Source organism: Balaenoptera acutorostrata, chromosome 4 (assembly GCF_949987535.1).
Source record: "Balaenoptera acutorostrata chromosome 4, mBalAcu1.1, whole genome shotgun sequence".
Classification (NCBI taxonomy): domain Eukaryota; kingdom Metazoa; phylum Chordata; class Mammalia; order Artiodactyla; family Balaenopteridae; genus Balaenoptera; species Balaenoptera acutorostrata.
The window spans coordinates 12,541,752-12,552,829 of NC_080067.1; the positions used below are offsets into that span (position 1 = coordinate 12,541,752).

General features: G+C 43.9%; 1 protein-coding gene across 1 annotated transcript in view; it reads left to right on the forward strand.

The window, feature by feature from the left end:
* The window catches only part of COL6A6 (collagen type VI alpha 6 chain), a 172,983-nt gene that overhangs the window by 137,195 nt on the left and 24,710 nt on the right, over positions 1-11,078 (forward strand). The window contains exons 33-34 of the mRNA XM_007166983.2: positions 1,011-1,504; positions 9,304-9,400. Of these exons, the coding sequence (XP_007167045.2) occupies positions 1,011-1,504; positions 9,304-9,400 (591 nt within the window). The remainder of the gene's footprint in view (positions 1-1,010; positions 1,505-9,303; positions 9,401-11,078) is intronic.

The window sequence follows — 11,078 nt, forward strand, 5'->3', positions numbered from 1 at the left end:
GTTGAAGGTTTCCTCATTCTTTTAAGTAATATAGCTGTTCTCTCTCACAATGAGTAAGTAAGTCTGTAATAATAACAGTAATGGCGAACATTAATTGAGCACCTGCTGTGTACCAGGCACTGTGGTCCTAAGTGCTTTCTTTACCTGTGTTGATTCACTTAATCCCCAACACAGGCCTAGGCAGTGGGTGCAGTTAGGACTGTCATTTTACAGATGAGCAAACTGAGTCACAGAGAGGGTAAATCCTAATCTGTCTGAAATTATCAACAGACCTTTCACATCCATCCCTTTTTAACCCCTGTTAAATTTCCTCATTAAGTAAAGAATGTATGTTTTAGTTTATTTAACAAAGTTCCAAAGAACCATGGATCCAATCTCTGTAGGTAAAAGGGCATGTCCATGAGCTCTTTATTATTTAGGAGTTTTAGTAATGAACTTACAAATTTCATTAAAACTCAAATTGAATTATAGACTTTTTTGTATTTGTTTTTAATTGAAGTATAGTTGATTTACAATGTTGTGTTAGTTTCTGGTGTACAACAGAAACTAACACACACACACCCACATACTCTTTTTCAGATTCTTTTCCATTATGGTTTATTACAGGATATTGAAAATAGTGCCCTGTGCTATACAGTAGGACCTTGTTGTTTATCTATTCTATATATAATATCGTGTATCTGCTAATCCCAAACTCCTAATATATCCCCACCCCACCCCCTTTGGTAACATAAGTTGGTTTTCTGTCTGTGAGTCTGTTTCTGTCTCATAAATGAGTTCATCTTTTGCTTTATTTAAAAGATCAAAGTCAGTTTTTAGAATACCATTTTAATTATTAAAGATTTAAATATTTAAGTGTTTGTTTTACTATTTAAGTTATTTATATTTAATGATTGTGTTTCCATATTTTAATATTTAACATCTAAAATTACTTCGCCTTCTATGTGCATATCTCTTTTTCCTTTTTAAGCGAGTGTTCTCGTGGTAAGGCACATGTTCTGGCCTTTTAGGAGCCCCGCGGTGCCCTGTGCATCCCACGGAGCTGGTGTTCGCGCTGGACCAGTCCCGGGGTGTCACGGAGCCAGAGTTCGCACGGATGAAGGAGATGATGACCTCCCTACTGGGTGGTCTCCGGGTCCGGGAGGACCACTGCCCTGCGGGCGCGCGTGTGGCCGTGCTCACCTACGACTCCCACGCCAGGCTCCTCATCCGCTTCTCCGACGCCTACAGGAAGGACAGACTCCTCAGAGAGATCGAGGCCCTTCCTTACGAGCGGTCCGCATCCAGCAGGGACATTGGCAAGGCCATGAGGTTTGTCTCCAGGAATGTCTTCAAGCGGATGCTCCCAGGGGCTCATACCAGAAGAATCGCCACGTTCTTCAGTGGCGGCCCATCTGCGGATGCCCAGACCATCACGACGGCCGGCCTGGAGTTCAGTGCCCTGGACATTATCCCGGTGGTGATCGCCTTCAGCCAGGTGCCCGCCATCAAGCGCTCATTTGCGGTAAGAAAGGCAAGCTGCCTCATAACTCTTCTGTCTCTTTTTTGCCTGTATTCAGGGGCATTTACAAGAAAGCATGGAGCTGTACTAAGTGTTTATTATTATGGTATGTACCAGGAACATGCCAAGCCCTTGACATGCATCATCCTGTTTAGTTCCCACAAGCAGTGTGTATGAGATGGGACTCACTGTTATTCCTGTTGTACGGGTAAGAACACTGAGTCTGGAGAAGTGGACCCTATGCCCAGGTTCACACAGCTGACAAGTGGCAATGTCAGGGCTTGAATCCAGGCCTCTATTCTAGTGCTTCTCCAAGGGACTCTCTGAGTTGGCTCCGGATGTGAAGATATTAAATCTGGGTAGCCAGTAAATATTCGTGGATGTCACTGATGTGGTCATGGAATGGAAGCCAAAGGACTGATTTTATAACTTCACCAATCATGGAACTATCCACACTTTATAAAGGAAAAGCCATTCCAGTTATAGCTTCTTAGGTTGAAGATTAAAATCTTACTGTGTTGGGGGGGGGGGGGGACTTCCCTGGTGGTGCAGTGGTTGAGAGTCTGCCTGCTAATGCAGGGGACACAGGTTCTAGCCCTGGTCTGGGAGGATCCCACATGCCGTGGAGTGACTGGGCCCGTGAGCCACAACTGCTGAGCCTGCGCATCTGGAGCCTGTGCTCCGCAACAAGAGAGGCCAAGATGGTGGGAGGCCCGCACACCGCGATGAGGAGTGGCCCCCGCTTGCTGCAACTGGAGAAGGCCCTCACGCAGAAGCGAAGACCCAACACAGCCAAAAATAAATAAATAAATAAATTTATAAAAAAAAACAAAAATCTTACTGTGGGGACATCCCAGGTGGCACAGTGGTTAAGAATCCACCTGCCAATGCAGGGGACATGGGTTCGAGCCCTGGTTCCGAAAGATCCCACATGCCATGGAGCAACTAAGCCCGTGCACCACAACTACTGAAGCCAGCGCGCCTAGAGCCCATGCTCCGCAACAAAGACAAGCCATAGCAATGAGAAGCCCATGCACCGCAGCAAAGAGTAGCCCCTGCTCGCTGCAACTAGAGAAAGCCCACGCACAGCAACAAAGACCCAACGCAACCAATAATTAATTAATTAATTTAAAAAAAATTCTTACTGTGTAGCATTTCTAAATATACCACCTGGGATCATGGCGACCTTTAAAACACTCTATCAGTAGAGCCTCAGTGGCAGGGGTTCCTTACAAAACACCTGCTGGACCTGGCAGAGTGTCCTTCTGGTCACCTGTGTCCACCCAACATGCTTTTTTGTTCTCCATTCATGGGGAAGCCATGAGGAGGGACCCCATGCATCTGCAAAGGGTATTGGAAAATGCAACCTGAACCAGGAGGACAAGCATTTAAAAATTAATTCATATAGAGAAAGGAAAGTGAGAAGTGGCCGAGTCACTGCCTTCAGGTGTGTGGAGGATTATTACTGGAGAAAACTAGCCAGCCAACTCCAAGTTAGCAAAATCTCTTATTAGAGAAACTGGGAAACATAGCAGTGGAAACTCCAGTTTAGATTTGAGTAAGAGCTTTCTGAAGGCAAGATTGACTAACGTTGCCATGGGCCAGATGGCTAAATGTAGGTGGTCAAGACACCACCTTTCTCTGAAGGCCTTTTGTAGGGGCGGTCACTCACCTGGCAAGGATGACTTCTGTCTTTCCTGGAGAACTAGGATTAAGTGGCTTTTTTGAGACCCTCTCCAGCTCCCTAATTTTCTGTGAAAGTGCTAAACTAAGCAGACCAGAATTGAAATATAGTACTCCTCTGTAAAATGCAGAAAGCAGTGCTTGTTTCCTAGCATTGGTGTGAAGAAGAAATGATGTAACTCCATGCACCAGTGCCTAGGACATAGCAAACACTCAAGAATGGTAGCTCTTGCTTTAATTATTATTGTTATCAGTTTCTTGACGGTGAAATAAAATCTGTTTAACTGTACTAAAGTCTGGGTTGTAAAGAAGCTGAAACTGCTATTAGCATCATTGAAACTAACTCAGAATTATGCAAATGAGCAGCCTGATCTATGAGGCTCAGAAAAGAAAATGCACATAAATTAGAAGACTGGGGCCAGCCTATGCTAATGAAGCTGCTTTGAGAGGCAGCGGCTCAAAGATTCTGTAAGTGGATTTGGTTACACACAGAGTCCTCCTAATTCCCTCTGTTTATTGGGAGCGCCCATTGTCCCTTGGCTTTACTCAGTCACAAAATAGGAGACAGCTTAATATCCTGACACAAATGATTGATGGTACTTGCGATACAAATTTAAACAGACGCAATTCCCCCTACCCTCTCAAAGGTATGTGCATAGCGTATAACTTTAGAAAAGATATTTTGTTGAGTTTTTCTTTTAAACTTTGGAGTGTTAACAGTCCCACTTAGAGATTCTACCCACATCACCTAGAGACTGCTTGTTCCTTTCTTGAAGGAATTTATCTCAAAAGAGCACCAATGGGGCTTCCCTGGTGGCGCAGTGGTTGAGAATCTGCCTGCCAATGCAGGGGACATGGGTTCGAGCCCTAGGTCTGGGAAGATCCCACATGCCGCGGAGCAACTAGGCCCGTGAGCCACAATTACTGAGCCTGCGCGTCTGGAGCCTGTGCTCCACAACAAGAGAGGCCACGATAGTGAGATGCCCGCGCACCGCGATGAAGAGTGGCCCCCGCTCGCCGCAACTAGAGAAAGCCCTCGCACAGAAACAAAGACCCAACACAGCCAAAAATAAATAAATAAATAAATAAATAAGACCTTACCTCAATCATTACCTCCTCTAGGAAGCCTCCCCCAATTCTTTCAAAAAAAAAAAAAAAAAAAGAGTACCAATGAAGGTTCAGATTCTTGACAATGACCCTCACAGATTGGAGCAGTGTTGGCCCCAACATCCCTTGGGTAGGAAAAGAGTTAGAGTTGCAGACAGAAGTCAGACTTGGTCCCAAGGTTCATTCATCCAACAGATGTTAAGTGAGCAGCTCATATATACCAGGTGCCATCCTAGGCTCTGAGGACACAAGAGTAAGTAGAAAACCAAAAGACCTCACCTATTAGAGGGTGGAGCTATGCAGGGTTGTCTAGAAGGTCTCAAAACAAGTTGATGAGAAGCCAATACCTGACACTGCAGAAGAGAGATGATGTTACTACTTCTCCATTTCCCTCTGTTTCTTTCTTCTATCCATTCTCTTCACTTGCTCTTAAACTGTCATTTATTAGTACTTTAAGAACAGAGCTCAAAATTTTAATGACACAATAAATTTTTATTTGGAGGCCATATCACAAAACCCCTCTTTCTTTTCATAACCATTGTGACTTTTCTGTATCTTGATTCATCTGAGAGTTCAGTAGAATCCAACTGAAATTTGGAACCTGTGTAGACACGTGTGGCAGGTCTCAGAAGCAGCTGCTCTGAAAACGTGGACTCATTTCCCTATGTTTCTGAGCAAATGGGTTGTGTGACCACCATCTTGGAAATTTTTCATGATGGTCTGAAGCCGAGTGATGAGCTGGTCATCCTTCTGGAATAGAAGACCATTTTTGATTGGAAAAACTTCAATCTCAGCTCTGTTTTGTCCGTAGGGTTTTTCCTTTAAATTTGTTGGGCAATTACCTCTTAATTCTGGTGAAACTTTATTTGCTGCCCGTGAAGAATTCTAATGTGGGCTGGGTCTCCCTTTCTAATATATGTAGAAGAAATGTCCCCTTTATAGCTAGCCTTATTTTCTTCCCTTTACTCTGCTGTTTAACGTTGCAGGCGAGAGAAACATTAGGTGTAATAGTTGACATTACAGATTATTCTAGTGATGAAACAGAGCTGAAATTGGGGGGAGAGAGGGTTAATGGGAAACTTTAGCACTCTGAGCACCCTGCCCTTTTATTTTTAAAAGGATTTCCTTTGTTAATAGAGAATTGTCTAAAGAGTGTTAATGGTATCTTTTTTGAATGCACCAATTCATGGAGCCCCATGATGTGGAGAAAGTAAAGAGCAGGGTATCATCCAGAATGATGTACTGAAGGCTCATATTACCCATCTGTGGATCATCCAAGCTGGTGTATCTTTGAATCCACAAGAAAGTCAGCAATAAGAAAAGTGACCCATAGGACCCTTTTATTTTAAATCCCCAACCCACATTCATCTTGGGGAATTTTTCTGTAATATGCTAATTACAGTTGCTCCAATGACGTGTGGTAGGATGAGTGATCTCTAAGACCACATCTGCCGAACTTTATTGATTAGGAGATTACTTGGGGGAAGGGGAGTGGAGAGCACAGACCCCCTGAGGTCTCTCCCAGAAAAAAAAAAAAAAAAAAAGACGCACTAGAATCAATGAGTGGAAAGTATGGCTTTAGGTTGACACCAACATGTTGATACACAGTTAAATGTGAAGCCTAAGTTATCAACTAGTGCCACTGCCAGAAGGGGGGAGGTTGCCACATGGTAGACATGCAGAACACAAACTAGTGAACAAAGGGCAGCAATCTCTGGGTGACATGGTGATAACACTGTTCCAAATCAAGTTAGAACCCCCTGATGCAAAACTACAGTCAAAGTAGCTCAGGCAGAGGGTGGAAGGTAGGTCTTATGTGGGGAGAGCAAAGTTTTGTTTTGTTTTGTTTTGTTTTTTTAATACACCTTTATTGGAGTATAAATGCTTCACAGTACTGTGTTAGTTTCTGTTTACAACAAAGTGAATCAGCTATATGTGTACATATATCCCCATATCTCCTCCCTCTTGCGTCTCCCTCCCACCCTCCTTTTCCCACCCCTCTAGGTCGTCGCAAAGCATGGAACTGATCTCCCTGTGCTATGTTGCTGCTTCCCACTATCTATCTATTTTACGTTTGGTAGTGTATATATGTCGATGCTACTCTCACTTCACCCAAGCTTCCCCTTCCATCCCTTGTGTCCTCAAGTCCATTCTCTATGTCTGCGCCTTTATTCCTGCCCTGCCAATAGGTTCATTAGTACCATTTTTTTTTATTCCATATATATGTGTTAGCATACGGTATTTGTTTTTCTCTTTCTGACATACTTCACTCTGTATGACAGACTCTAGGTCCATCCACCTCACTACAAATAACTCAATTTCATTTCTTTTTATGGCTAAGTAATATTCCATTGTATATATGTGCCACATGTTCTTTATCCATTCATCTGTTGATGGACACTTAAGTTGTTTCCATGTCCTAGCTATTGTAAATAGAGCTGCAATGAACATTGTGGTACATGACTCTTTTTGAATTATGGTTTTCTCAGGGTATATGCCCAGTAGTGGGATTGCTGGGTCATATGGTAGTTCTATTTTTAGTTTTTTAAGGAACCTCCATACTGTTCTCCATAGTGGCTGTATCAGTTTACATTCCCACCAACAGTGCAGGAGGCAAAGTTTAAACTGGAGGCATCTGTATTCCTCCCCACTCTGGGCTCACTTTCCTCATCTATGAAATGATGAGATTGGCTTCTAAGATTTCTTCTAGGTCAAGCCTTCTGTGACTTTTTTTTCCTGGACCCTGATAGTTGGCAATAAGAAATTACTTTGCCCCTATCAGATGGACTGATCCATGCTCTCTGGATTTGGTTTCCTGGTCCCTCATCACAGTCCAGATGAAGCGATGGCATGATTCACTGGAAATATTGCCCAGACACCTATTAAAAGACGTTAATAATTCAGGCTAATTGTGTCTTCTGGTGGACAAGAATCAAGAGTCAAGACTGTGTTTGCAGGTCCCCATTCACAAAATGTCCCCATTTATGTCCCCACCACCTGTCCCTTTTCTGCCACCCGACTATCACAGGGTCTTTTCTTTTTTTAATTAATTTTTATTGGAGTATAGTTGCCTTACAATGTTGTTAGTTTCAGGTGTACAGCAAAGTGAATCAGTTATACATATACATATATCCACTCTTTTTTAGATTCTTTTCCCATATAGGTCATTACAGAGTATTGAGTAGAGTTCCCTGTGCTATACAGTAGGTTCTTATTAGTTATCTATTTTATATACAGTAATGTGTATATGTAAATCCCAATCTCCCAATTTATCCCTCCTACCCCTTGGTAATTATAAGTCTGTTTTCCACATCTGTAACTCTACTTCTGTTTTGTAAATAAGTTCATTTGTACCATTTTTTAAAACTTGCTTATATGTGGAATTTCATCACAGGGTCTTTTCTTTTTCTCTCTTCTCTTAAACCACACGATGCTCACTCTCACTCTGTTTCTTCCCTCTCAGTCTTTGTCAGACACCATACCTTCCTTTCTCTATACATTTGTGCCTAGAAATTTAGCTAAAAGCTTCAGTTACCGCTTATTCCCTCCGAGCCTCCCCCTCTCACCCAGATGGCTCAGGAAGGCAAACACAGTGGTCTCCCAGAGAGGAATTCAGGGGAGTGCTGATTTCTCCATCTCTTATACGTGGGAGAATAAAAGATGGGCAGAAACAGAGATAACTCTCAGGAAAGCCCCCACCCCCCCTTCCCATGTCCCTTGCTCCTCAGTGAACAACATAGAAGATGACCAGCCTGCAGCCCTGTCCGTGCTCACCACTAAGACGGGGAGACGCACTGCCCTCAGGACCCCAGTTCTGGGTTTCTGATCGGCTCAGGTGTCCATCCCTGATGCAATCTGCTCTGCTGAGAGATCGGGTCACCCCACACCAACACAGCTGCCTGAGTCGCACCTCTGTGGATCAAGTATGGGAAGGAAACTTCCCTGAGAAGGAGGGGAAGGGGTTAGCCAGATGGGCTGTGGATAAAGTATGGGAAGGAAGCTTCCCTGAGAAGGAGGGGAGGGGGTTAGCCAGATGGGCTGTGGATAAAGTATGGGAAGGAAGCTTCCCTGAGAAGGAGGGGAAGGGGTTAGCCAGATGGGCTGTGGATAAAGTATGGGAAGGAAGCTTCCCTGAGAAGGAGGGGAGGCGGTTAGCTAGATGTGTTCACAGGGGAGACTAAATGTTGCGTGACACATCTCTGAGGCATTGGGTAGGATCACACCCACAATACGCCTTCAACTGTCAATGATCTCTGGGTCAATTAACTGGCAAGCTAATTATTCTTCATTATTTGGAGGCTCCATATTGTCTGCTTCTCTCCAGCCTCAAATTCCTCGGGGAGGTTATTAATAATAGGGCCAAATTGGAAAGAGTGGGAAGTTGTTCAGAGGAGAGCTGCCTGGACATGAATCTGGGTCTGCACTTCAAAGCCAGGGTCAATGCCTGGTTCATGATGGGAACTCAAAGCCAGTTCTAAAGCACATCTGTGATTTCACACAGTTGTCTGAACTTGGGAAGAGGGGTGTCTCTGGTCCTTTTCCTTAAATGGTTTCCATGTCCAGTGTCTTTTGATCAGTCCTTTAACCTTTCTCTGAGCTTCAGTTTCCTCGTCTGTAAAATGGGAATGATGAACTTAAGAACGAACTCACTGGGCTGTGAGTGGAAGTGCTTTGTGGTCTCTGATGACCCACGTGGCACCTACCTGGTGCCAGTAAGTGCTTTACAATTATGAATTCATTTAGTGCCCACGGTAGCCCTGTTAGGGAGTAGTATGACTATTCTGTTCACAGATGTGGAAAGAGAGGCAAAGCCACTTGTCATCCAGCTAAAGAGAAAGTCGTGGGTTAAACCCAGACAGTGCTCTTAGCCCCTCTGCCCTTCAGCCTCCCCGGGACCCTCTTAGAAGGAGGGACCCCCCCCCCCACTTCTCTCTGCAGATCTCAGCTCTCTGGACCATCCTGGGAGGTTCCTGCAGCCCCATCCATGAAGCTCTTGCTTCTGCTTCTTGCAGATTGACGACACTGGCAGATTCCAAGTCATCATGGTTCCACACAGGACTGACTATGCGCCAGCACTAGAGGGACTCCAGCGGTGCACTTTCTGCTACGGTGAGACCCACAGGGAGAACATAACTTGATCAGGCCCGTTAAGCAGTGCAGTGAGTCACCATTGGCAGGAGCGGCTGGAACTTGGCAGCAGAGGCGCTAGTGGCCTTGGGAGGATCTCTGGGGCTCCGGCCTCACTTCACCACACAACCTCATCCACAGATGGAGCCTCTCAGCTCATGCAGCTTCTAGGAAACAGGAATCATTTTTAGAAAAACTTAGCCTGTCCCGTTGCCAACTTTTTCATGCTGTATATTTATGAGTTTTCTAAATCTCAAATGTTCACAACCCCAAAGAAATGCTTTACAGTGGGAGTGGAAATTAGCAGAAATTCATACATTTCTCTTTGGAAAGAGGTTTTCTCAGACTCCCAAATGTTAAGCATCAGAAAGATTTGCAATGCTGGTTTGTCTGTGGTTGTGTTTTATACACAATCTATAGGTCTAGCTGGAGAACTGGACAGACCTGTATTTGAGTATTCTAATAATTTGAATGTTCTAATAATTACAAACAGAGTGGGACCCACTGAGGTTACTGGTGGGTGTGATAGCTTACAGTTATCAGACATTCATTATTAGCCACACACTGCTCTAATTGCTTTATGTAACACTGATGGTGATGATGATGATACTTAATGCTTAGGCTATTGGGTTTATTGTGTTCTAAGCACTCTTCTCATTGTTTCATTCGATCCTTATAATCACCCTAAAATGTTTGAAAGGTTATTAGCTCCATTTTACAGATGAGATGAAATAGTTTGCTCACAGCCAGATCAAACCCGAGAAAGCTGGCGTTAAGACACCTGCAATTTATGAGAAACACAGATCCTATTATGCTGTTCCCTGAAACTCTGTATTTGGCCTTGAAGAAAATGCTTAATTCCTCTCCTTCTGCATGTGTGTCAATGAGATGCTCATTCTGGTCATGTGAGTGACTTCATAGGGAGGTGACAACTCCAAGAGAGAAGTGGGATTTCTCCTAATAACCCTCTCTTCCTTCTGTCTTCCCCTCTGCTGCCCTCTGATCATTTCCTCCCCCAGCCACCTGAAGAGCTCACCACACCACGGGCAGATACATCCCCCTCGAGCTCTCAGCTGTGCATAGACACATCAGTGATGCATGTGCTGGTCTGATGCATGGTCAGAAGTTGCCAGTGTGTGTCTGGGGATATATTTTGGCTCCATTTCTTGGCTTAAATCCTTGTTTTGTCTCTGAGGCATATAATGGAAGATATTTTGGCTGTTGTTTCCTGCAATTAAGAAACCCCACAAAATTGAGTAAATGGGCAGGCTACTGTCCCTGATTTTAGAAACTGCCTTGCACACAGGTGACTGTACTGTCATCTGACTGTTAAACAGCATCATCAAATTTTATTGAATTTTAAGAAGGGAATCATAACTTGTTCAGAGCTTATATCTTTATTGAGTCCATGAGTAAGACTGAAGTTCTGAAGTTTGCTCCATCCCCTTAGGATCTGCACTCTAGTTATTAACCTTTCATCTGACAGCTTTTGTTCATGGCCAGGCCCATATCTAAGTACTGGCTGTCCGCACGTGTGTTTTTCCATTTCTCTTTCGTTTTTAAAGAGAAAATTCTCTTTAATTCTCATCCTTAACCATCAACTGTTATTGGAAATCTAGGATTGCAGAATATCAACCCTGAAAGGGCTCTCTGGGTGAAT